The following is a 26,346-nucleotide window of genomic DNA, read 5'->3' on the forward strand; positions in this document are numbered from 1 at the left end:
GCTGTTAATCGGATGTGTTTAGTTATTGGTCCCTCTTTTTCATCCTATGAAAGTGAAGGCAAAAAAGAAATGTTAAAGTCCTGCAGTTAATAGCAGGCAACAATTAATATCTAATACTTGATTCAAACAATACTAACTGTGAAATCTCTGAAGACAAGGTTTCTTGATCCTCTCCTTAATGCCATTAGGGCAGCACTCGGATGATTCACAATGGCCTTCTGTGCTCTGGGAGTAGAGGCAGTAGCCCCTGCAGCTGGCTGCCTACATTAGTAAAGAAAGAATGAATAAAATAAGCTTTGTGCTCCTTTCTAGAAAACTAACTCAGAAAACTTATTTTACAATTTTTAAACTATCTGAACAGAGACACAAAGATGCATTAACACAGTGCTGATACACGATTGCTTCCATAGAGATAAGCCTTACTGTAAAGCCTTCAGAAAAGTCACCCTTTATTTTATGTTAAAAAAAACTTCTCTTGAAGAAATACTCTTCATCACTCCTGACATTTGTGATGGAAAAGTAATATATTGTACTAATAACACAGCCACTTCCCAAAGTGTCCCAATTTAAAGGGATGTTATACCAGACAGGAGCCATGATAGCAGCTATGCAAATGCCATCTGAGATTTGGCCAGAGAAGGGCCTTAAAGTATAACTACTCAAAACTTGACACAGCTCATTGGGACCACTAGACACTAAGGCAATATAAAAACATATTAACTGAGACCAGTGAGGAGCAATATAAAATAACATAAGTTATGTTCTAAGACATAAAATATGTAATTGTTAAATCAGATTCAAACATTTGCAAAACCAATTACTTGTTATTACAACTTTTAGACTGAGATTAATAAATTAAGCAAGGTATAACAAACATAACAGAAGCAATTTCTCAATTTTCAGTAGTAACACTGAAGTCAAAGCTGTGTTTCATGTAAAAACTTGGAAATTACTTATGCCATCAGTTCAGAATGTACAAATATGCAACTTCACTTAATGATTTTGACTCATAATGTCATCTGAAAAAACAATTAGGATTAGTGGTGAAAAATATCACCACACTTCAATATTTTGAACAATATTATTATGAAGTCTTTTAATGCCCTATTAGAATCTGGTTAAGAAATGTAAGTAGTGCTTACTTGTAAATGTTGCATAAATCAAATGTAAATGTTCTACTTTTTTTAATGAAAGCCTGTAAGAGTTTTATTTAGATATCTTATACTGAAAGTGAATATTCTAAGAATCTCTTAATAGAGACTTTTTTAGACCCCTACCTAACATCTTAGCTCATAATCACTCTGTCATCCTCTCTGAATAGAAATTATACAATACAAAAATACATAAAATAAAACATATAATACATGAAATAAATAAAAAGCTTTATGAAGTAAAAGAAGAATGGCAGGGGCTGAATTAAGAAACTGGTAGGCAATGATGTGTTTATAGAAGACCGAGCACCACAGTAAAAGAATTATTGTCTTAATTTTTAATTTCTGTAACATTTTTGTTTTCCTTGTATTGAGAAGCACAAGGATTCATCAATGGAGGCTGTTCTGAATGTCTCTCTTCAACAGTTATCATACCATATTTTAGAAAGCTGAATTACTATTGCTTTGATTCTAGAAATATTGAAAAGGGATAATTGCAATAAATTAGGAAGATATTAAAAATTATCTTCTCTTTTTAAGTTTGATAAAAAGTTATTGAGACATCATGTGAACTGACTTGTGTCTCTGGGCAAGTATCTATCTTGCAAAAAATCCAGATTTCTTTAATTTCTTTAATTGTATTATCAACTTAACTTCAAACCCTATCATTTATGTTGTGATTTAAAGTAATCTCCTGCCCCACTCCCATACAGCATTAAGAATATTCACCTTCACTTCAGTGGCAACAAGGAAAAAAAATTACCATGAATCCAAAAGGATTCCAATGCATTAAGGTACAGTCAACATATAGTTAAATTGCTAGTGCTACCTGACCTTCCAGATTGTAATATTCAGCTACCTCTGAAAACCAGAAGGGAAAGAGTTAAAATAATAAAACTTGAAAAACAAAGAAATACAGAATTAAGGCATAAAACCAATTCTGTGATGCAGCTTTACATTGCTTAACTGGTTCTAGAAAAGCCATTACAGATTATTTTAAAGAGTATGGTGTTATGATAGACAGGATGATTATGGAATGGGCCCTCATCTGTTACAATGTGTTCTGTTTTACTTCCAGCACTGGAAACACAATCTGAAGTCTCTGAGGTAGGTGTAATTTTTATTAAATAGAGAGGGATTAAGTGAAGAAAGTTCACCTAGTTGATGAAAGTTGATGACTTACACATGCTTTGTCTCAGTACCAGGTTTTTTAAGCTGCTTCAGCACTCCATACAAGAGTTTAATGATATGGACTATTGGTTGTGAGCTGATATATCTGACACACTTCTAGGACTCAGAAAATAGTAAATTAAGCCAAGACCTTGTAAGACAGCTTTCAAACATGAACCTATAAAACAGCTTGAGGTGAGCTGCTGGAGTGAATTTAGGGTTTAGTCTGACAAGCCATTGATTCAGTAAAGCAAATTACCAAGTCTTGTCTCCCTCATGTAGTTGCCAGATGCTCTTTTCACTCTGCAAACAGAACTCTGGGGCAGTGCTGTAAGGTAATGTGGGGGACACACTACACTTCACTAAAATCTTCCTGTTTGTTAAGGGAGCAGAGTAAAAGTAATGGAAGGGGCACCTTTAGGTTTTCACAAGTCAGGGAAGTGTATTTAGTGCTGTGAGTGCCTGATGAGAAACATCTTATCCCTTCCTTTTGTTCCAGCCTACCTCCTGTACTGGTGTTCAACTGACAGTAAGGCAAATACATTCCACTCATGTGGCAAGCCCACTCTTTTGTTCTGTGAGCTTTATTTTTTTTTTTAAATTGATTTACCATGTAATCTAACAAAAACTAAGTTCTCTCACTGTAAGCAATGCACAGCCATGAGAAGCAACATGGAGAGTTAAAACAGAATCACAAAATCATTCAGTGTACCTATGCACCACATCTGCACATCTTCTGAAGACACAAAATATCCTATTTTGAGCAATGTTCTCATTTCAATTTGTGTTCTGAAATCACATCCTTAGTATCTCATGATACTGCAGTCTGAGTATTTTAGCTGGTTATGTGTGTAAATTCCTGCTTTCTGAATCTGACCTAATTAGGGAATCCTGCCTACTTTTAGAACTAAGGGGGATGTATTAACTGTTTTTCTCCTATGAGTACCTGTGCCAATTTAAAAGAAGTTTGTGAGGACACCTAGCTAGTGGAATGTGTTATCTGTGTGATGGAACATTATGAAAAAGCAGAGTTAAGAACACATCATGCTAGTAATGGTGTCAGCCCTACACTTCCCACTTAACAAGTATTTCAGACTATATTACCATAATTCTTCTTTTTGTGGTTTTCCAAGACATGAGTGTTGCTCAGTTTAATGAAACAAGGCCCCATAAAGCAATTGGAAGTCTGTGTTAAGATGGTTTTCTACATTAAAAAATAAAAGGACTCTCAAACTAAATCTCTCAGTTTTTATAACCTGACTTTCTCTTCTGCCTCCAACAGCTTGGTAGCAGTTTTACAAGCCACAGAACAGAACTGCAAAAGTCTGCCTGGGACTGTATAATTACACCTGAAGTGGTCCCAGTCAGTTAGCAACAAAGACTGGGTCTTACACAACTAACTGAACCTTGAACAACTTCACTATTAACATAGCTGGCCCCAAAATCTCACAGCAATGGGGTTGCTCTCTCCAATATTAATCCAGATGGTCAAAATCATTCTGGGAAAGAGAAGAGCCAAACTTGATTTCAGACAGCAACATAAAATCAGAAGACTCAGAGGAGTCTTTATCATTTATCTTGCTTGCTTTGTTTAAAGGAAGGTTTATTACAGCAGTCCCTGGATCAAATCAGCCCAGGTTTAGACCACAAATTGGAAGGAATATAGCAGGTTACAAGACAATCCATCTCAGATATGTGACAAATGAACTGTACACAATAAATAACTTTCCATTTGTATTACAAGCTCTTCCCTGTTATAAGGGAAGTTCTAAAATGCTGTCCAGTCGGGCAAAAAAATAGGAGAACATGTTGAGAACTATGTTCATCATAGAGTATTGACCCATATACTTTAAAGAATTACCTGGTTTTTTTAAAGGTAACTGCAACTACATCAGAATCTACTCCCTCTTTGTCCTTTTTGTCTTACTGAAACAGATCTCAGATTGGATTACAGATTCTTACATATGCAGAGTTTCACCTGATAAGCCAAGTTATAAACAAATTCTGTCAATAATTTCTAATTCTCTTATTTTCTCTACCATTAACGAGGCTCAATTCTCTTACTTATTGGAAGGCTTCTGATTTCCTGCTTGTCCATGTTCATCTTGCTTTAATCCTGCAAGCAAAGCATCTCTGGAACAGTGCTTATCCTGTTTGAAGAAAAGAGAAAGACAGTAGGAATGGTGTGTGGAAATTTACCATTAAGTTCCTACTGTTTCTGAAGTAATATGAGAAAGAAAATCTGCACCTGTAAATGGGTAATGAAGGAAAACCTCTGCCTCTGGAAAGGTTCACATCCCTCCCATAAGCACTGCCCTGGGTAGACGTCTTTTCCTCCATGTTCAGTTGCTGCATGATAGAAAACCTGTGATGGTGTCTGAAACCACCTACAAAAAGAGGGAAGAGGAATTAAATTTGTTTTTCCCCAGTTAATGGTGAGGCACAAATACAATAAACATAAACTCATAGTGGCTAACCCTTTTTTTTTTTTTTTTTCTGAATTGAGACAGGCATTGATAAATGGAAAGTTGCAAAAATTTGAAGGGAAAAAACATGTACACATATTGCCAGTGAGCTACCAATAAATGTCAATATGATTTTTACAAATCTGATTGAAATATCATGGTTCTATTTTCTACTTACACTCCACCAAAGAAATAATGCAAGTTAACCCAAATAGACCCATTCTCATCAATACAAATAAAATACAGCAATAAACTATGAACAGCAAAACAAGATGAGGTTTAAATAATATATAAATATATTTATATATAAAATATAGAATATATTTGTAGAACAGAATCTCTCATATTCCTTTCCCCATTTTCCCCCTTCACTGGCAGTCAGACCTTATTTAAGTCTGATCAACTTGGTGGCCCTCCTCTGGACTCATTCCAGCAGGTCCATATTCTTCCTGTGCTGGGGATCCCAGAGCTGGATGCAGCACTGCAGGTGGGGTGTCACTGGAGCAGAGCAGAGGGGAAGAATCACCTCCCTTGACTGGCTTTCTGTGCTGCAAGCACACATGGCTGGGTCATGTCCAGCCCCTCCTCCAGCAGCACCCCCGAGTCCTTCTCAGCAGGGCTGCTCTGATCTGTCCATCCCAGCCTGTGCTGGTAACAGGGTTTGCCCCATCCAGGTGCAGCACCCTGAACTTGGCTTGTTAAACCTCATGAGATTCCCATGGGCCCACTGCTCAAGCCTGTTCAGGTCCCTTCTAGACAGCATCCTGTGATCAGATGTGTCATCTGCACCACTCAGCTCAGTGTCATCTGCAAACCTGCTTGATCCTTTCATTCCTGTCATTACTGAAGATATTAAGCAACAATGGTCCCAATGCAGACCCCTGAGGGACACCACATCCCTCAGACTTTCAGCATTGATCACCCCCCTCTGGATGTGACTGTACAACCCAATCCATCTAAAAGTCCACATATCAAATCTATCTCCCTTTGATTTAGAAAGAAGGATATTGTAGGGGATCACATCAAAGGCTTTACAGAAGTTCATATAAATGACATCTGTAGCCCTCCCCTTATCCTCTGATTTAGTTACTACATCACAGAAAGTCCCGACGTTGGTCAGACGGGATTTTCCCTTGGTGAAGCCATGTCTGTTTGTTGTTACCTGTTCACCAGCAAGGGTACACCTCCTTTGAACCTCTTTTTTCTGATTAATATACCTGTACAAGCCCTTCCTGTTTTTGCCAGCCCTGTTCCACTCCTTTGTTCCCAAAGATCCCTCAGACAATCTCCCTTAACAGCTGGAAGTCTGCCTTCTTAAAGTTCAAGAGCCTGACTTTACTCCTTACCTGACCTGTGTTTCTCAAGACTGCAAGCTCCACCAATGCATGACTGCTGCAACCTAGGCTACCTCCAATCTCATGTAGACAAATGATGTGCTATTGTAACACATATAAGCTGGTAAAACAGAACCACTGTATTTCAAAAAACATGACATGAAAACAGTGAATGACTCAAAGCACTGGGGTTTTTTAGCCTATATATATACCTTATGTATCTCAGATGTTACAAATGAAGCCCCTTACTCCAACAGAGAAAAAATGGGCACAAGATTTAGCTGCTCAAAATTCACTACAATACAACTAACCCAGCTCATCAACATCCACTTGATGCTTGAACTGAAGAGGCCTAGAAACCTATCTGCTGCCATTTGGGAAGTCATTGCCATCAGCTGCCCTCACACACTCTCAGCTTATTAATAGCATATCAGTGAGTGCTTTTATCCAGCCACCTCCTTCCACATCCCACTACTCATTTCAGTAGGGTCCATTATGCACACATACTTGCAACAGATGTCCATGTGTAAGTGTACAGACTCTGATATCTGAACACTATAAAGGCATCAGAGAGCTAATTTCACCCACAGACAAGTCTTAGTTATAACCCGAATGCTACTGCAGCAACCACCTGTAATATAGCAATTACCTTCTGCATTGGCAATAAATACTCCCCTCTTTAAAAACATTCCTCTTTTACACAGCAGTTACCTCTTACTGAAGGGAAGCTGAGAAGGAGAAATACCTCTTGCTGTTGGTCCAGATAAACCCATAGTAGGAAATGAAAACAGAATGTTTTACATCTGCACTGGCTCAACAGCAGGTGTTTCAGAGGAAAGAAAGGTGTCTTTCCACAATAAAAGGGAATCAACTGAAGCCTGGCACTAACAATTTTTTGAAAAATTTCTGGCACAGATAAAACATGGCCTAACTAAAATTCAAAATATTTCATTCAACATGGCAAAGCTTCAGAAAAATAAAGCTATTTCAGATATGTTGGCTCATTCACTGTTTAATATATTCAGTGTTATACACTTCAATCACTGCTCTAAAAAGATTCAAACTTACTACCATTGTGCAGAGAAAAAGCTACTTTACCTTAAAGGAACACCTAGCTATAGTAATAAAAACAAGCTTATGAAGTGACAATATGGTCAGTTCAGTCTAGACTCTTGTTTCCAGACTTAATTCATCCATGGTTCTGTTCAAATGCTGAACAGAACAATAATAGCTGACTTGACAGGCATTGGAGATTCAATAGCATTTTCAATTTACTTTTTAAATACAAAGCAATTCAAGAGTAGACATCTGCCCACCTGTGAAACAAAACAGCAGCTTTTAAATTAAGCTGCATACAATTAGCAGTACTTGCAGACATCTGAAGTTCTAAGGAAAACACCTACTTTCTGTTACAACCTTAATGCAAAGTAATGTGCTGACTGACACCTTTTAGAATTTTACTTCCACTTCAGACATTAAATCTGAACACATCTGCTAGAGGCCCATCATTTCAACTATTTGCATAATTCAGTCTCATCTCATTGTAGTCTTTAGACACTACTAAATCTGTGGCATTTCAAATCTTGGTATAATGTTTCCTAATTCAGTTCTAAAAAACCCAAACCAAACTACCAATATACACCACTGGAATGCTGCTGACTGGAGCAGCCAAATTAGTCAGTAGGAAAAGAACATACTATTTTATTTATTCATATTTAACCGGCTTTGCAATGAAATGTTTAAGGCCTTCACTGACTTCTACATTGCATCTTTGAAGGAAAACATACTGCTAGCATTTTTTGAGAATTAAACCAATGAACATGCATAGAGAAACAATTGAAAATTACTTTTCCCAATGTGCCTCCTGTCATAGCTTTCTAGCTAGCTAGAATATCACAAACCCCCACCCAATATTCTAACTGCCTGCTTAATTCTAAGAAAAAAAAAAAGCTAAGCAATCAAGAATGAAACCAAGAAGTGAAGTTCACACAGACTAATGACCAACTCAAAAGAATCTTGTTTCCCACTTAAATTACTCAACAAAAAAAGCTAAGATTGAGAGCTATAAATATAAAAAGAACAGGTGGCAATTCAAGGTTTTTCTTTATCTAATGGAACCAGGAAGCCTACAGGAGATATGATACACCTGTTTTTAATCAGGCTGTTCAAGGACTATGAATAAACAATATATTTGAGGAAAATGCTAACTTAACATTTTGGTTCTCTCCTCACCACAAAGAACATCAAGTGTAATGTTTACCTAAACTGGTTTTAGGCTGGGACTGAAATAACAATTTCAAAGGTGACAGCATAAAAATACAACCTGTGTGTCATGTAAACTAAAATCTATTAATGCAAAAAAAGCTTTTGAGAAGAGTAAAATTTAACCATGAACGAAAAGCAGTACAGGAAGTAACAGCCAGATAAACAAAAGCAACAGAAATAATAAGCTAGATGTTGAGTAAAATATAGAGATCAATGACCTTGCAGCCCTTAACTCCAGTCTCAGGTAAACCTCCTGGAGTAATATTTTAAGCCAGACTAGAAATAGACTGATAATGAAAGGTAATTTAATAGTACTGCTCCTCCTCCTGCCCCAACACAGCTCATCTTATGCAACCTCAGACATGGAATGAAGTTGGTGACTAACACTTTAGAACTGTAGTTCAGCAAACTCTGACATGTTACAAGCTGGCAAGGCTTCTGCTGTGACACTGCCCCAGCCTTTCATTTCAACCTTAATGCAACCCACCCATACCTAGGCATGAGTTAATGCATCTACTGTGCAGCTAACAGACTACAGCTCTAGGGTTCTATTTATTAGCAGTAAGGAAGGAAACTACAGAGTCAGTAAAGCCTTACATATAAATCTTACATAAAGAAGTGTCACTTATTTCACTTTAAAAGTGAAAATAGTGCAATGATTTAAAGAAAGCTACAGATGCCTATGTCTTGCATTGACTGAATGATCTTAGAATTATGTTTGCAAGGAATGAAAGAAACAGAAATTACACCTCCAGGGGTTTCACACTAATTGTCATTCAGTATTCCTATAATTCTGTTCAAATGACTTATTTTCACTATCAGTTCCAAACAGTTAAACTTCTCCATCTTTTCATCCCAATTTTTTGAATTTCCCACCAGGTTTTTGTCAAATGAGCTTTATGCTCTCTTTGTCATCCTACAGCGATGAGTCCTCTCATTCCTTTTTGTACCATCCTGTATGTTATGCAATTTTTCTCACAATTTGTCTACAGTTTCCAAAGTGGCTATTTAGCAACTACCTTTTTTTCACCAATCTCTGCCCTTACTCAGAAACTAAGCATATTCACAAATCCAAGTTATTTTAAAAATCAGTGTCAAGATACATGTACTTTTAGTAAAAGCTGTATCAAGTTTTTATAAGCCTACATCTAAATGTCTATTAGCTCACTCCTCTCTAAGAACAACAGCAGCAAATTTAAAAAAAATTAAATCATGGCTGTCTAGTCTTAAGGCCCAGTTTCTTTTTACTTCCTTTTGTGACAATGGCATACTCTGGCATACAAATGGTATAATTAACACAATTAGTCATATGCTAAATAAGATTGTGACCAGGATATTGAAGTGCAACACCCTGCTCTTGCTAAACTGGAAACACGAGAAAATGCCAAGACATGATTTGTAACTGCAGTACAGGAACTGTTCTTATATTCATAACAGAGAGAACAAGCTTCAGAGCTCGGAATTCTTTTAAACTTAAACTTAAAACTTTTTTTGTTACCAAAGAATCAATATACTACAAGAAAGTAACCTAATACTCATTTTATGCTCTGAAGTACAACTGAGAGCAGTTAAGTGTCTCGTCTTGCCCCATTTCATTCAATTCCCTCAACGCTTTTCACTTTTTCTTTTCCCCACTGACAAAGTATAAGGTAACTTAAGGAAACAGAATGGATGGAACTTACAGAATCACCTTCTATATACAAGCATCTGTTACACATCAGTAAAAGGTAAATAAAGGAGCCATTTACTTTTTACAAGATTGCCACAGACACATGAAGTTCTGTCCAGGTTTTTTCATTTGCTCTGCCTGCTGATTTGCTGCAGTGTATGAGGGTGGCTGCAAATTCATCTGCTGGCTCTGTACTTGAACTGTTGGTATCGATGTTGCAGGTGTGCTCTGTAGAAAAAGTTAAAACAATTTTAAACAGGGCTTATTTCTACACTTGACATAAAGTTTACTGCTTGTTGAAAGACTTTTTGTTTTACACCTTAATCCACCACAGACGTTCAATTTTTAATACTCTGAATAAGCATCAGTAAGACACAGTAACATGAGGGATATACAACTTTTACACTGTAGTACTTATGCAGAACTTCCTAATATTCAAATAATAAACTTCATGCTCATATTCAAATACAGAATTATGACTTCAAAGAAATTTCTCAAGGGCACTAGTGGAGCAAAGTTGAACATTATTTTTCAAACACTTTGGTGTTATTTAAGAAAAGATGAAAACTCATGCAAACTCAGTATCACCAGCATAGGGAATAGCACCACAGCTCAGAATGCCTGATGATGCTGTACAATTTGTATACAATGAAAAAAGAAACATTTCAGAAAGGAAAATGATGTTCCCCTTTCTTCCCTGAAATATAACAAGACACTTAACACTTAACTAAAATTATCTTTGAAATTACCTAAAAATATGTAAAACCAAACCAATTTTATTTCTTTTTCTGAATAATGGATATTGAATGCTGAACTTTCCATTTCAAAACAGTGTCTGTGTCAGAATATTGTTTCTCTTCCTCCTTTTTTTTCCCTGGAAGTCTCTGGTCAGCAAGACGTTTGTAAGGATGATGCCAGTAGAAAAATTAAGCTTTTGAATATTATTTAGAGATGAAGACCTAGCAACTTTTTCTTCCCCACTGTTTGAAAACAAATTCACACTCCAAAGAGATAAAATTAAATTACTTCCAAGTCTGTGTAAGAGTATTATAAGCAAACACTTTCAAATGGTGCACACATTTAGATCTTTATAGCTCTGTTACTGAGTAACCTTAGACTTTCACTACAAAGAACAAATAGCTAACTTCAATTTCTAACATTTCATTTGTATATTGATTTCCATTTTCTTCCCACTGCTCTCTGTTGGCACTGTGGACAGCAGTCACACAAGGCAGTGAGTTGGTAACTATCACAGATTATACTACCAATATACCAACATGACCCAAGGGACAGCAAAACAGCCTGATCAAAAGCAAAACACATCCCATATCCATCAATGAAACAGTATAAAAATAAGGAAAAACTTTGCAAAACTCCTGAACACAGCACGATTACTTATGATGCCTGTGATCCATGCACATTTATAAAAGGTTGTAAGAAAGGACTTGAGTCCATTAGCCACAACTACAAACTATTTTGAACTCAGCAATGATTTTTGCCTGAAGACTTTTAAGCTGTTTCACAGAATGGTTAATGAATCCCTCACAAGGTATCTTCTAACAATAGGTAAACACAAGTGGAGTCTTTTAATATCAACATCCCCTTAAAAAGGCATTTTTAAAATGAAGCTGCAACTAAAATAATGGAGTGTCATCACTACAGCTTGTTTTGCAACCTTCATTTGACATCCCAGTATCAACACATTCTGATGGTCTTTTTATGTGACTTTTTATCCCTGTAGAACTTCTGTCTCATTTAATGTGAAGTAATGAGCTTGCTGAATGAATTCTGTATTTTGTTTAATTCTCATCATTCAATGTGTGGTTCATATATTATTTACTCCATTCAAAGCAAACCCTGCAATTAATCTGGAATTACGAATTTTCTCAAGGGTTTCTCTGGCAAGCTCTCCTAGTGGTATTCAAAGGTTTTAATATCATCTCATTGAAAAATTGTTGATTTTAAATAAGTTGATCTGAGATATACAGCACAAAATGTTGCATGCTGAAAATGAAAGAGCCTAGAAAGAGAAACAAATTTTCAGGACAAAAAGATATCACTCAGTTTCCCCTCCTAGTTTTTTCTACTATTTTTTCTTTATAAGAAAAAATAAAGCTGATAAATTGGAAAGAAACATGCAGAATAATAGTTGCTTTTGTTTTAAAAGTCTCTTCTTATTGTTCTACTGTGGAGTAGTTTCACTCCAACTTGGTGGACACAACTTCCATGTACTTTTTAAGCCAAATCCAGTGCTTGCCTATCAGCTTTGTTGATTATTATTATATTTTTATGCCTATTTTTGGTTTCCTTTTCTCCCTACTGCCATGTCTCAGTTTACTAACGCATGACATATGGGATATCACTAAAATAAGGTATAGCCTTTGTTTTTGTTTATATTTTCTCCCAGAAATATAACTAGAAATACTTGTTAAGTGCTACCTACTTTACAGTGCTCATATGCAATGATCATGTAAATTCACTTATTTCTTTAAAAGATGACAGACACTAACTTTTCCCTAATGAAGTCCTTCTGAGTAAAGTAACATCATCAGGTCTTTCCCTGGGGCATCAAGATTCCAGAAAATGTCATCCTCTTGTAAAAACATTCAAGGAAACAAATGCCTAGTACTCTACTACAATTGAGGGCGCTTCACAACACCCTTTTATAATCAAATTAGACCTCTTCATGATACAATTTGCAACTGCCACCATTTAGGCCTTTTCCCACAGTATCTTGAGGACTGAAAGGTACCTCTAGAGCAGCATCATTTATCTCAGTAAGGTTTACACTCAACCCTAAAGTACATAAATATAAACCCTTAATGCCTGTACAGTCTACTTACAGAACAGATACTAGAGCCTACTTTCAGTAAGCAGCTAGAGATTTTGTAGCTAGACTGGGTTGACTTTGAGGTACTGGAGAGGGGGAGGAAATTCAGCCTGGTCATGAAAACCAAGAATACAACTAAGAGCTTTCTGGTAACTAGAATGGACTGTTTGCAGAGGAGTTAATTTAATTTTATGTACAAGAGCTTCTACATTTGGGCACACAACCTCCCTGTGTGGTAGGGGTAACAAACCCTATGAGATACGGCCAGTTGCAGCCTCCACTTACATTTCACAGAACCAATGATGCTATTCCCTTTATGCATGAACAGGTAACTACTTCATCATGATACCTGCACATTCTGTTTAAAAGGCCTACTATGCCACCAGCAGAACACTGTGCATCCCAGTGTGTTGGGGGAATTCTGTTGACATGTAGAGTCATATGCAGTTTAAAAGCATTAGGCTGCATTTTTTTCCCCATCACTAATACATGCACAGCCACCGCAAATAAATGTAATTGAAAAAGAAAGTTAATTATTAATAAAAATATTTTTGAGGTATAATAGGATTTGCAGCTTGATTTGACAAAATTTTGTTAAGCTTATTCACAACAATGAACATATCTATAAGAACAAACAAACCCAAAACAGAGCAGAATTTGAGGGTGAGAAGGGGGTCAAGTGGATAAGTAGGCACCAAAATACATGCTCTTTTCTTGTTACATTACTGAAGTTTATGTCTCCTTGCAACAGTGTGCTTCACAAGTGAAGGGCAATAAAAGCACAGAGATTGTGCATTTCACTACTCCCAGCTGAGAAATTCATTTGCTCTGTGGCTAGGAATGAATTACACCACCTGAGCTACACACCTGCTTTCTGGTGCATGGCAATTCTCAGCTTTCCAGTCAACAGAGAGCAGGACCAAACAGCCAAGGCCACAGATTTTGCCACCTACATTTCAACATGAGCATGTTTCAAGTGGGCAGCCTTAAGAGAAATGGGCATACATTGTTTGTGAGAAATGACAGTGATGAGTAAAAAGTCATTACTTTAAAAGCCAGATGAGGCAATTTCAATTAGATATACTCAATTCTAAGAACTTGGCGTGGTATCAGAGCATTCCTGTAAAGCACACACCAATTGGGACAAACCAACATGGTTATGTTCAACAGATGTTTTGGAGGCGTTTGAAGAGGAATAAGAAAATGTGGCAAAGAAAAGTACAGGTAATTGCTCATTTCTTTTTCAACCACCAGTCCAGCACAATGCCTCAGGAAAGCAATAAACCACGAACAGAGAACACCAAAATAAAAGGAAACAAAAAAAGTACAGTATCAGTTCCATCTCCTCTCAAGAGTATATTTCATGGGCTTACAAAATATAGATGGAGATATAAGAACAAAATTGTAACACTCTGTGTATCATGTGTACCTTGTCTGACATAACTAATATATCCCCTTTTTTATTGTAATGCAAAATATGAGAAGAAATTTTAAAATATCCAGTGTAAACACAGTTATTTCTCAACAAGCTTTGCTGAGGTATACAATTAAAAGGGAATAATCTCAGATCATATAAACAAGAAACCTGTATTGGTCTAATTGGATTTTAATGACACTTATACTGGCTGTCCCAGCCAGTATACAATTTTCATTATTTTAATAGGCCATTTAAATTAACATTTTTCCCCAAGCATGGTGTGTCATCCCATTTCAAACTACCATTCATATAATGAAACAAATTTCTCTTAACTTCTACATTCCCTTAAGGATTGCTTAATTCTTTCTTGCTTTCCTTAGTTTTCAGATGGTTCCACTCCTGCCCTGTTTGGTCATCTTTCTTACCTTCAAGCATCTTTTCTTTCTCCTCTCTCTAGTTCATGATAGCTAATCCTACTGTAGTTGCATAACCAATACTCTCCTTCCTTTTCTGTCGTCTGAACCTCTTTTTTCAGTCTTCCTGTTTGGTTTTACATTTATTACAATTTTTTTCCTCTCTTCCTTTCACACTTCTCCAAAATACAAGCTGTAGCTTAAAATAAATTTGTAAGCTAACAAGCAACAGGAAATTGCACACTAAAAGCTTCAACAGCTATATAAGTTTTCCATAGCTAATATCCCTTTATTATCTGGCCCTCACCATTTTTCTCCACTGGATTGTATTTTTAATAAATTTCATAAATTTCATAATTCACAGTAAAAACCATGCTCTCCTTTCTCTTCTGCAAGACAACCAATATATACTTAGGTGCTTCAGAGAGGATAAAATAATGTAGATGCTCAAGTGAAAAAATGTGTTACTCAGCTGCTGCCTTTCAAAAAAGTCAGGGAGAAGGAAGCTGTTATCAGATGAGGAATATTCAAAATGTGAAGGAGAAAATACAAGATAACACAAGGCCTAATCTTAAATGAGGTCATAACTAAAGTTCACTCCAAGTTCATGAGACTTCAGAGACATCTCTGGATATTTAAAATATTCCTATATTGGAAATACTTAGCATCTCCTTTTCCTGAAAAGCAATGGCTATTGCAGCTGCTCAGCAGCTACACAGAAAGAAAAAGAGTTGGCCAGGGTGATTTTGGTAGTGCTTATAATCCAACATGTTAATTCTAAAGAAGTGATAAAGATCTCTGCAAATCATAAACCAAACTATGATGATCACTATATCTGAACAGAGTACTCCAAAATGGGTTCAACTCTAAGTTTGTACTTGCAATATCATGATAGACATGATTTGTAAATATACAGACATATGGCTAAGGCAAATAGTTAATGAATACTTTTCTCACCAAGATCAAAAATAATTTACTTATTTCTCCCACATTTCTGTAATTTTAAAGAAAGGAAGGGCATCCTACAGACAGCAGAATGAGCAAACTTTCAGGTAGGGAGACATTAAACAAATTCTTCTGATCTGAAAACTTCTACTAAATGGCAAACCCAGCAGGCAGATTTCTGCTTGTACAGGTAATGAAAAATGTAGTAATTATTAATGACTGACACTAGGGATAGAGTAAAAAAAGAAACTATCAGCATAGAAAATATTTTTCTATCCTCCCCTTCTAGTATCATGATAGACATTACCAAAATCAAATTAAATATTTAATTGCATTACTCCCTTCTCAATAGTCTTAAAATCTGATCATTTAGTAGCTGCTTGAGATACAACTGCAAATTCTTTTCAGGTTCATATTGAGGGAATAAATAAAACATACTCCATTCAAGAGACAGCCATACCATATTGTACTTCAGCCATATATTTAGCAAAGCTGTAACAGAAATCCAAACTTGTTTACACCAAGACACTTGGTGTAAAAAGCAAGGCATAGCTAACATATCTGCACTACAGAAAATCTAGCATGTTGTCCCTAGGCTGCTAAAGAAACTATTAATTTTGGTCAAATTATTTCTATTAAGAACAAAGATAAATAACATATAAAAAATACAGATCTCCCCCCAACAAAACCTAAGTGAAAATTTAGGAGTGAGTTCAAAGACAGTTTAAGAATTAATTCTGTGCACTGTTGAAATTAGAAGCAAAAAGTAGAGAAAGTAAAAAATGGAAGGAACTTGTAAAGTGCTAAACCTGATTTTTGACAACTAGAAAAGTCAAGCATTTTCAAGAGCAACATAACTTGTCACAGAAAATGAAGTAGCACTAGCCAGCACTTGTCACATTTTGAGTTCTAGGTCTGCATAAGCCCATCACATCTGTGCCTTCTACTTTGTCAAAGGCAAACAAGCCCCCAAACAGGAAAAAAAAAAAAAAAAGGTAAGAAATAAAAGACTTGTTACTCCAAGATCAAAATGTACTAATATATACTCAGTACTTCATTTCCTTTCTCTGATGTGTCAGAACTCTTAACTGCCAGACCTACCATTCTATTCCCTTTGCTATTATACAGGTTAGGAATGGGCATTCTGGAGAGTGATTTTCTGTCTGTGTACAAAACTAAAATAAATTCTAGGAAACAGAGTAATCTCTAAAATTATAATTTTACTTATTAATACTCCTGATGTCCATACTACATTTCTGGTAAAGAGTTAGGGAGTAACCACTTTCAGAAGGTTCAACAGATTAAATCAAGGAATAAAAAAGCCCAAAATCCTCAGCAAAGCTTAGCAAACAGAGAAAAGAAAAACCCAAAACAAAGCTTGCTTTATTGATAAACACTGTAAATATCTTGTAATGAATAAATGTAAATATTTCAACAAATTTACACAAAAATACTTTCACCTAACTGTAGTGAACCCACACAGCAAGACCTTGAAGACCAACTTTAACTGAGAGAACTTCAACTCATTTCAACTCATCCAGATGCAGGTGTGATTTTCTTCGAAAAAAAAATTCACCCCTCCACAGTGACTGAGAATAAAATGCAGAACAACACTGACATTTTTACAAGATCATCTCGCAAATCACAGTTGTTTTCGGAACAGTAAATCCTTAAAGAAAGAAAATCATGAGCAGAAGTTCTTTCCTCACTGTGTATTATCAAGCTACAAATTTTGAATTCCACTCTTGTCAATGACATTGAAGAAATATGCAAACTGTTAAAACTTTAGTCTGTGGAAGAACAGAAAGTATCATTTTCTGAATATCTGAAATACTATGCAAGAGATATCGACCGAGCTCATATTTTCAGCCATGTTATTTCACAGTATTAGTCAGAATAAACATAAAAAGAACACTGCAACATACCTGTGTGACCATGCTTTGTATATACGTGGTTGGATGCTGCTGCTTTTGTTGAACAGCACTTTCTATTGCTACTTTCGCTACAGTGCTTGGATCCGCTCCAGCTGGCACAGCAACCATAGTTGCACTGCAACCAGCATTGTTGGGGTCACTGATTGTAACAATTCTAACTCCTACTTTATTTGGAATTCCTGGAACAGTTTCCCTGTCATTATCCTCTGCTGGCCTCTTTGCAGTTTTGCATTCTGCTGTGCCATTAGTAGACCGAACTTCGGAGGACAGGGTAGACTGGGACACTCTAGGTCCTGAGTGTGGAACTGCTATAATTTGATGCCCCTGTATAACAGAGGCTGTAGATTGTGGTGAGACAACTACACTTGGGCGTTGCTGAGGCACATCTGAATTCAAACTTGAAGCTAGAGGTCCATTAGGTAAATCAGTGTTGGTACCACTAAGTTGCTGGGTTAACAGTTTTGCAGCCTCCTGTGTACCGCTTACAGCAGGTGAACTACTCAAAGTTAATACAGGCCCATTAGAAATTCTTTCCCCTTGATCACCTTTGGCAGTATCTTGCTGCGTGGCATCCAAATTCCCTTGTTGTTCCACTGAAGATATCTCACCATTTCCTACATGATTGGAAGTTTTGTGATTTGGAATGTTTTTGCTCAAATGAGAACAATCTCCTTTATCAAAATCACAGATTCCATTAACTAGGGGCTTCTTCAAATCACTTTTAATTTCCTGTGTGTCCGTTTGTTCAAAGTTCTGCTTTCCAGGAGCTCCGTTCTCACCCATTTCTAATGATGGCCCATTACTGACTTGTGAGCACTGATTGGCCTCATTCTGTGTTTTCCCTGAGTTAGAAGGAGGTAGACTGGAGTCACTATACTTTCTCCCATTTAAAAGACTTCCCACCTGCATTTCATTTTCTTTTGCATCCCCATTGCTGGTATTTGCAGCTCCTCTTCGGCAGGAAGGATTCTCCATAACTTCAATTTTACGTTCATGAATGTGTAAACCTGTTGCTTCCTTTGCTTCTTCCTCCTTTTGGCAAATTATTTTATCACCTTTGAATGGGGGAGCAGCAGTACACTGTGATTGTCCAGCTGAAGGTGCTTGAGTAGATGGAAGGGTTTGCACCTGTAGCCCAACTCCTGTCTGTGCTCCACTCACTGAAATTCCTGCTGGAGCAATGATCTGAGTTGCATTTCCCTGACTCACAGTTGCAGTAGCAAAACTCGTATTTGGCACAACTGTTATCGTAACCTGGTTGCCAGTAGTCCCTTGGAAAATAGTTGCTGGGCTGTTTGAGATCAACTGGCCTGGCAATATCTGTAAATTAGAAATGGGTACTGTTTGCATCGCCCCTTGGGGCGGGATTGAACCCGGTACCAGCTGCACATTTTGCTGTCCAACTAGCAGCTGCTGAGCTGGAGACTGTCCTTGAACTCCAAAACCTGGTGTCTGGTTATTGGCCATCTGATAAACCACCTGAGGGCTAGGAGCTCTTGCATTGTTAGGTGGAGGAATCTGTGGAGCTGGGAGTATAAGCTTCCCCCCTGGAGTAGAGGGGCCTCTTTTTGGAAGAAGCAGTTGTTTTATCAGGCTAGACTCACCAGAGTTGGGTTGGCCAACTCCTGTATTAGCTTGTTGTGACTGAACTTGCATTTGCATCGGTTGTTGTACCTGTACCTGCTGCTGTGATGATGCTGGTGAATGCTGCTGCTGCTGCTGCCTCTTTACAGAAAGCATCTGGCTAACGGTAGGAGGGGGTCCTTGCGACTGAGGAGTGGTAGATGAAGATGACATAACTGTAGGGACTTGATTATTTGTAACCGGACCTGGGGACGGTGAAGATGATGGAGTAATGCTTGGCTGTCCAGCCAACTGGACAGTTTGGCCAGCAGGAATAGAAGCTGGGTTAGCAAGCACAATTTGATGAATGGCTGGTGCATATGTCTGACCTTGCTGAGCTGGCTGGCTTACTATCACTACACTTTGCTGGGATGGTGGTGGAGGCTGCTGCTGTGGCTGCTGACCAACAGCAGGTGGACCTTGCTGAGACGGCAGAGGCTTTGGAGCAATATTCTGAAACCCTACTCTAGATGTTGGTGGGTTCTGAACACCTGCAATTGTAACCACCTGCCCAGCTGCTACTTGGAAATTTTGAACTGTGGTGGCAGAAACAATGTTAGATGCAGAGGTTGTGACATACTGCTGTGGTGTTATGATGACTGTATCTTGTTGCTGGTTACCCACAGAGGACTGCTGAGATGATGTCTGCCCAGGTTGTGATGATGTGCTGATTAGCTGTTGACCCTGTGAAACTGCTGAACTGCATGCTGGTAGGTTTTGTACTCTGCCAAATATATGACCCTGAGGTACAGCTTGCTGAATTACCGTAACGGGAGTGCCTGAAGGTATCTGTCCTGGTACCACTGCATGCAGTGGGGACTGTTGTTGAATTACAGGTTGGTGGTGAAGCATCTGAGAACTCACAACTGTAACAGACGGCTGCTGGCCTGTGGTGCTGTGATTTTGATTAGAAGCTCCTCCTACTGCAATAGGAACAGGAACTGCAGACTGAGGAACAGAGCTCTGTATTACTGCGGCCTTCACTACTTCACAGGATATTGGACCTTTATTCTGTATAACAGTCATTGGAGCATTCTGTTGTGTATGAATAGAAGGATTTTGTGGAATTCTAGAAACAGTCTGTGCCACAGTGTGAACACCTTGAATTGGAAAAGACATCTGTGTTGCTGTCAAAGTTGAAGACTGGTTAATAGGGGTCCTCTGATAGTGATTTCCTATACTTGGTAGCCCATGCGGGATTCCTGTTGAAATAAACACAGTAGAAATTTGGAAGCAGAGATTATTTCAAACACATTAACTAACAAATTTTTAAAATTCCAAGATTTGAAATTGCAATTCTACATGAAGCGGTTTCTATTCTCAGCTCTATAGAGTCTCAATCAATGATGCAGCAACAATGGCTTATCTGCTGACTAGAAAGCTTATGGGTTAGACGTCAAAGACTAGAATGGCATGCAAGGAAATACTGCAATACTATTCCCAACATTACTGAATAAACTCAAAACATGTGGCCTCAACTTCTAACACTTTCAAGCTATGTTTAAAAACTTCTGGCTTTTATTATGGTTTCAGGATCAATGCAAAATACTTTAGACATAATTAATTTAAAAACCTGCTGGCAAAGGAGACGAAGACACATCAGGAATTGAATCCACCCGGACAACTGGGGTAGACGAAGTTGGTGGCTGCTGATAGTACATCTGAATGGGAAGTGGTATAGCTCTCCTTTTCACTCCTACCACATGTATATGTGCTTGACCATTGTTACTTGGATCTTCTACTCTCTTCACTGTATGATTTGGAAAGACAGTTCTGCCAAACACAACATAAACCCATGTTAATAAACAATAACTCAATTCTCTTACAATGTTTTTGTTCTACCTAACTGCTCTTGTGTGAAGAATAATAGAAAGAATGCCTGCATCTTTACAACACAGCAGGACTTTCCAACAGCATGAGTGCTCATCATTGAGGACTAGCAGGTCCCCCAGAAGGCCAAGATGTCATAGAACCCAAGCGAAAATTACAAAATCTTGAAAAACTACTTCAGAAAGAATTAGAAGGACTAGAGGCAGAGAAGGAACCCTTTCAAAGATCTTGAAATAGAATGAGACAAAATTAATTAAACAGACTCTAAACATTTGTTTCAATTAAAATTCCAAAACTGGATGTCTTTCAACTCAGTAGATCTTTTCTCAAAAAAATCTAAAGCTACCAGTTAGTTTCGAGAACATACAATTGCTTCTTTATTGCTGCATAAATTCTTGTCTTACCGCAGGCATTTATAAAATCCAGTTGATGTTAGGATTCCACCTCGAGCTAATTTACTACAAGTAGAGAGGTATTCAGAGTACATTTCTGCTCGAGAGACTGAGCAATCAAGGTTCACTTCAAAATGGGCATTCAACCTGAGGATGAAAAAATAAACTATGAAGCAAAATATGGAGAGAGTACTTTTAAAGGGGTTGTTCAAACACTTCTGTCTGTATCACAGAGACTTTTGAGATCTGCCAACAACATGGAAAATACTGTTTTAGTATATTGTTTTGTCAGATGTTCCACACTTTCTCCTTCTCACTGCTTATGAATCAATACACTGGACCCCTAACACTTCCAGTCAGTTTTACATTCAGTATCTTATTTACAGACCTCTCTATATATATAATTTATTATTTATGCAAAATTGTCTCTACCTATGCCTTTTTATTGTATATTCTGCAAAAACAAATGAGAATGCATGTTTTTTTGGCATCTCCTCCCCACAGTTCTATTCTTATTCCTTAATGAGTCTACTTTTGCAAAATATGGGCTGAAAGTTAACTAATTCTTCATCACAAGTTTTTATCCTAAATCAATGTTTCTACACCTGATATTCACTTAGCAGTGAAAAGTATTTATATCTCCCACAGACTCTCCACAAGTCCACAGACCATCTAACCCTTCTAACCTCACAGCAAGCTGTGAGAAAAGGAAACTCTTCTACCAGTTTAATTTTATTCCTCTTAGATCCACTACTCCAATCCAGAGACAAAGGAATTGTTTATCCCCAGCAGAAAACTGAGGCAAGTAACAACTCTCACTCAGTGCTCAAATACTGGCATGAGACTAAAAGAAATATTTTAATTGTCAGCACTTATTGTATGTTGCTAACACTCCAGAAAACTACACAGCGTTCTCCTTTGTAGAGCCCTACACTCCAAATGTAACTAGATGAAAAGCCTATGATTACCTTCTTTAAACTGTGTTCTCTCAAAGAGTAAGTACCATTTCTCCTGCAGTTCTTAGAATTTTATTATTACAAAAACTGAGATTACATTATATTAACAGAAAGTTTAGGTATTCATTAAATTTGGCATATTGGACAAGTGATTGTTGGATATGCCATATTAGGCTGACACACTAACACTGGTACCAGCAAACTGGAGATGTTCAGGACTTAAAATTGTGAAATGAGATCTGTAATTAGTACTTCACTGTCACTGCACTTACACCTCCTTCTGAATCTAAGCTGGCTAGTAATACATCCAGGAAGGTCAGCGTAAATACCTCATCTTTTTGCTACTTTCAAGAGATAGCAACTAAATTCTACTCCTATGATTTATTCATTTTCCCATTTCTCTAAGTAGGAAGCAGTGACTAAAGCATACCATGAAAATGCACATTAATCTAAGTTTGCTAATGTGATCTGTAGAGAGAGTCCAGTTCCTGGTATCTCTGTTTAAATGCCTAAATGTGAAATTTCTCTATCTTCTTCTCAATTATTATGGTTAATAATACCCTGCATTGTGCAAAGAGAAGCATGGAAACATCAGCTGACCACAAAAATCTGCAATATTTCCCCCATACAACCAAAGCTCTGCTGAAAGTATAACTTCATAATAACCTAAACCACTAAGCTTTGTAAATTCCATCCACTTTATCTAGAAGGTGCTTGTCTCCTCAGTATGACAAAAGATAAACATAAGAGCTGTGAGGGAGCAGAGGTGAAAGGGCCCAGCAGGAATCAATTAATACAAATTCTTAAATGTGAGTTGATCTACGTAAGACAAATAGTTCAGAAAGATGACCTGCAGTTTACATGATAATCACAGGAGAGACAGTTTCCCTCTAAAAACCTGATAATAATAGTAGTTGAAAGCAAGAGAATTTGAATGGAAAAGACTCTGATCTTCTTTAACTTGAGGTTCACAATGATAATGTAAGAGTTTTCAGGGCCTAGCTTCATAATTTGATAATTACTTTTATATTGATCAGTAACATAGCAACACATTACCAGATGAAAATACCTGCAAAACAGGTAACACTGCTTGACAATTGAAAAGATAAATTAAATCAAGATCAGAATTAAAAATCAAATCAAACTCTATCCTAAGAGACAAAAGAACTAATTTCGTTTATCAACAAGTGAAGACTGAATATTCTGGTTGAGATTTTGCTTTTATACTTCCTCAAAGCAATGACAGAATGGAATTGATTTACACTTCTAAGAAAAATCAGTCTAACAGTGAAGAGAAACCAACTAGAAAATTCTGTGACACATGAATTCAGTATTTTTCTTCTTCATTAATGTATCTGAATAGAACTATACACTTACCATTGACATGCAAATTTCTCGCTGTCTATTTCTACTATTCCTGGAGGTGGAGCAACATGTGGTGCTGTCCTAGAGGCTGTAGAGAATGTAAGGAAGAAAAAAAAAACAAACCAAAACATGCTGAAATGTTTTTTGTTTTTCTGAATGAAGCACTTCATGACATCCACTGGTAGAGTTTATCCTGTGTTTGTCAGTAAGGATGTATCCAGCTGAGGCAAGTCACAGAAGTGCCCACAGCAGACTACAGATGTGCCCAGAGTTAACCAAAGTGATGCAGGGCTTGCCAGGACCAGAGTCATGACTAAAGTGCAAGCATGAGGTGTGCAACTAGTGAATGGCTGCTTCCAGATTCATGATCATAATCCCAGTACTTAACAGCACCGAGCATGATTTTAAAGTGGCACAATTCTCCACCAAAACAGGCACAAACACAAAGCAGTTATTTTTCCAATTCTTAAATGGATGCAAATATAATGCAAAGGATTTTGTATCAATGTCACATCAGTTCATACTATTCACTCTTGTTCACCCCCTTGGTTACATTCCCTCCCAGTCATTTTTGCTGTGGTATCTATACCCATTTCAGAAACAGCACACTTAGACATTCAAACATTTGTTTGTTGCAATGGTTCTTTCTCAGTAACTTTCTAACAAGAAACTCTAAGACTTTCAAGAGTGAATCTATACATCTCACCTCTGCAATTCTACCAAATACTGTATGTTACTGCCAAATAATATCCAGTGCAAAACACTATGTAAAATGGATCTCTAATTCTCTGAAAATTGTGGGAACAATCTAGAATGGATACTTCTTCTTTCCACTGAACAAGTTAAAATAAGAAATTCATGTAACTTTCAGAGAATTTTCAGATTAGCAACTGAAAAACATTAAAATTCTCTCAAAGCTTGTTTCACAACAGTTTTGGCTAACAAAGCTTTGGTGAAAATAGCATATTTGCTTCATGAGCAAGTGTTTGAAAAAGATACATATGTTATGCAAAATGTTACACTTATTTATGTAAACTACCCAGAAATCTAGAGAAGATTAAAATAAGAGATCACATGGGAAATTTTATAGAACAGTGTGTTCTCTTGCCATGATACTCACCTGGGATACCTGCTGCATGGGCCTGTGAAGAACCATGATCCATAACCTGTGGTCTGACATCAAGCAGTGCTTGCTGGCTAACACACTGATGTTCAATGAGCTTTACAGCAGTAAGAGCATCAGGTCCAAACATCTGGACGTCCATAGAAACCAGACATACTAATGTATCTGAAGTATTGAATGTAAAACCAACAATGATATTAGGACAAGAAGAATGCTGTTGGGACATGTGCTTTAAAATTGTCATGTGTTGAAAGGAAACAAGTCTTTGCATGCTTCTGTAGATTTATTTTTTTATTTAAAACACACTTCATGGCATTAAAGAAAAAAACTTCAGAATTTTTAGCACCATCAATTCCTTGAGGACTAAATGAATAAAATTCAGTAAATTCCATCCCTATGCTGTATGCTCTCAAACACACAAGCAGGCCACATTTTTAAGAATATGTCATGGTCAGTGGTTAAGTCATTTTTTTTACATAAGCGAGAGAAGAAATAGATTTTGTTTCTCACTTACCTATGCTCTTCTCTACTTTAGCAATCTTTGAGCAGGCCACTTCTCCCATTTCTGTGAGCATGTATAGAACTTCAAGTGCTGAGATTACAAGCAGCACATCTGGTAGTGTGAGATGACATATGATCTCTTTATAGGATTCTTGATCCACATATTCACAAATTAAGACACCATTATCTTCAGCCTTACAAAGATTTGCCAAGATTTCCATGCCTGAATAACAAATACAAAATAGTTTTAAACAGCAATAATTACAATACTGATACAATTACAAGAATAGATAGAGATCTTACCTCTCATTTTTAAAAATCTATCCCTTGACATGAGGCATTTTGTAACAGTGTGGAACATTAGATGAGTAGTTTTGAAGTCAACAGGATCCAAAAGAAGCTGATGAGAAAGAAAAACAAAATTACTAACATTATCCACATAGTGTTAATGGCTCAAATACTTAAATTTTCTTATCAAAATATAAGATTCAGAAGTGTTTAAGTGGAGCACACATAAATTACATTCACATTCATAAAAAGTGAACACTGTAAGCTTTTGACTCTACCTAGCATTTTGAGCTCTCTCCTCCTTTTCTGCTCTGAAGCAGCAATCTAATTTACACTTTCCAGTGCTCAGAATAAGGAAAATAACTTTATTCTCAGGCAATCAACAATATACATAAATGGATTCTAATATCCAGCAAAGACCAGAACTTGAGTAACAACAAACACTCCTTCCCAAACACTATCCCAGTCATTCGTCGTATTTCTACTTCTGCTTCTCAATTAGAGATCTCAGACATAAGTAAAATTCATTTTCATTCAAAAGAAGTTGGGTACATGGTAAATGAAAAACACCATCTTTTCTTTCAATATTTGGTAGTGGACCAATACTTGAATCTTACTCTCAGGTAGTACCTATTTTACTTATTTGCTATATTTTAAAATATAAGGACTATCTGA

At 37.0% G+C, this 26,346-nt stretch overlaps 1 protein-coding gene across 1 annotated transcript in view; it reads right to left on the minus strand.

The window, feature by feature from the left end:
• The window catches only part of ARID2 (AT-rich interaction domain 2), a 92,639-nt gene that overhangs the window by 3,265 nt on the left and 63,028 nt on the right, over positions 1-26,346 (minus strand). The window contains exons 9-20 of the mRNA XM_079303696.1: positions 25,687-25,783; positions 25,397-25,606; positions 24,880-25,047; positions 23,772-23,847; positions 21,451-21,585; positions 20,790-20,989; positions 17,585-20,418; positions 10,134-10,282; positions 4,570-4,708; positions 4,386-4,471; positions 138-261; positions 1-44 (exon numbers count right to left, since the gene is read on the minus strand). The exon at positions 1-44 is cut by the window's left edge and continues 48 nt beyond it. Coding sequence (XP_079159822.1) covers positions 1-44; positions 138-261; positions 4,386-4,471; positions 4,570-4,708; positions 10,134-10,282; positions 17,585-20,418; positions 20,790-20,989; positions 21,451-21,585; positions 23,772-23,847; positions 24,880-25,047; positions 25,397-25,606; positions 25,687-25,783 — 4,262 coding nt within the window. The remainder of the gene's footprint in view (positions 45-137; positions 262-4,385; positions 4,472-4,569; positions 4,709-10,133; positions 10,283-17,584; positions 20,419-20,789; positions 20,990-21,450; positions 21,586-23,771; positions 23,848-24,879; positions 25,048-25,396; positions 25,607-25,686; positions 25,784-26,346) is intronic.

The sequence above is a fragment of the Erithacus rubecula genome (assembly GCF_903797595.1).
Source record: "Erithacus rubecula genome assembly, chromosome: 4".
Classification (NCBI taxonomy): Eukaryota; Metazoa; Chordata; class Aves; order Passeriformes; family Muscicapidae; genus Erithacus; species Erithacus rubecula.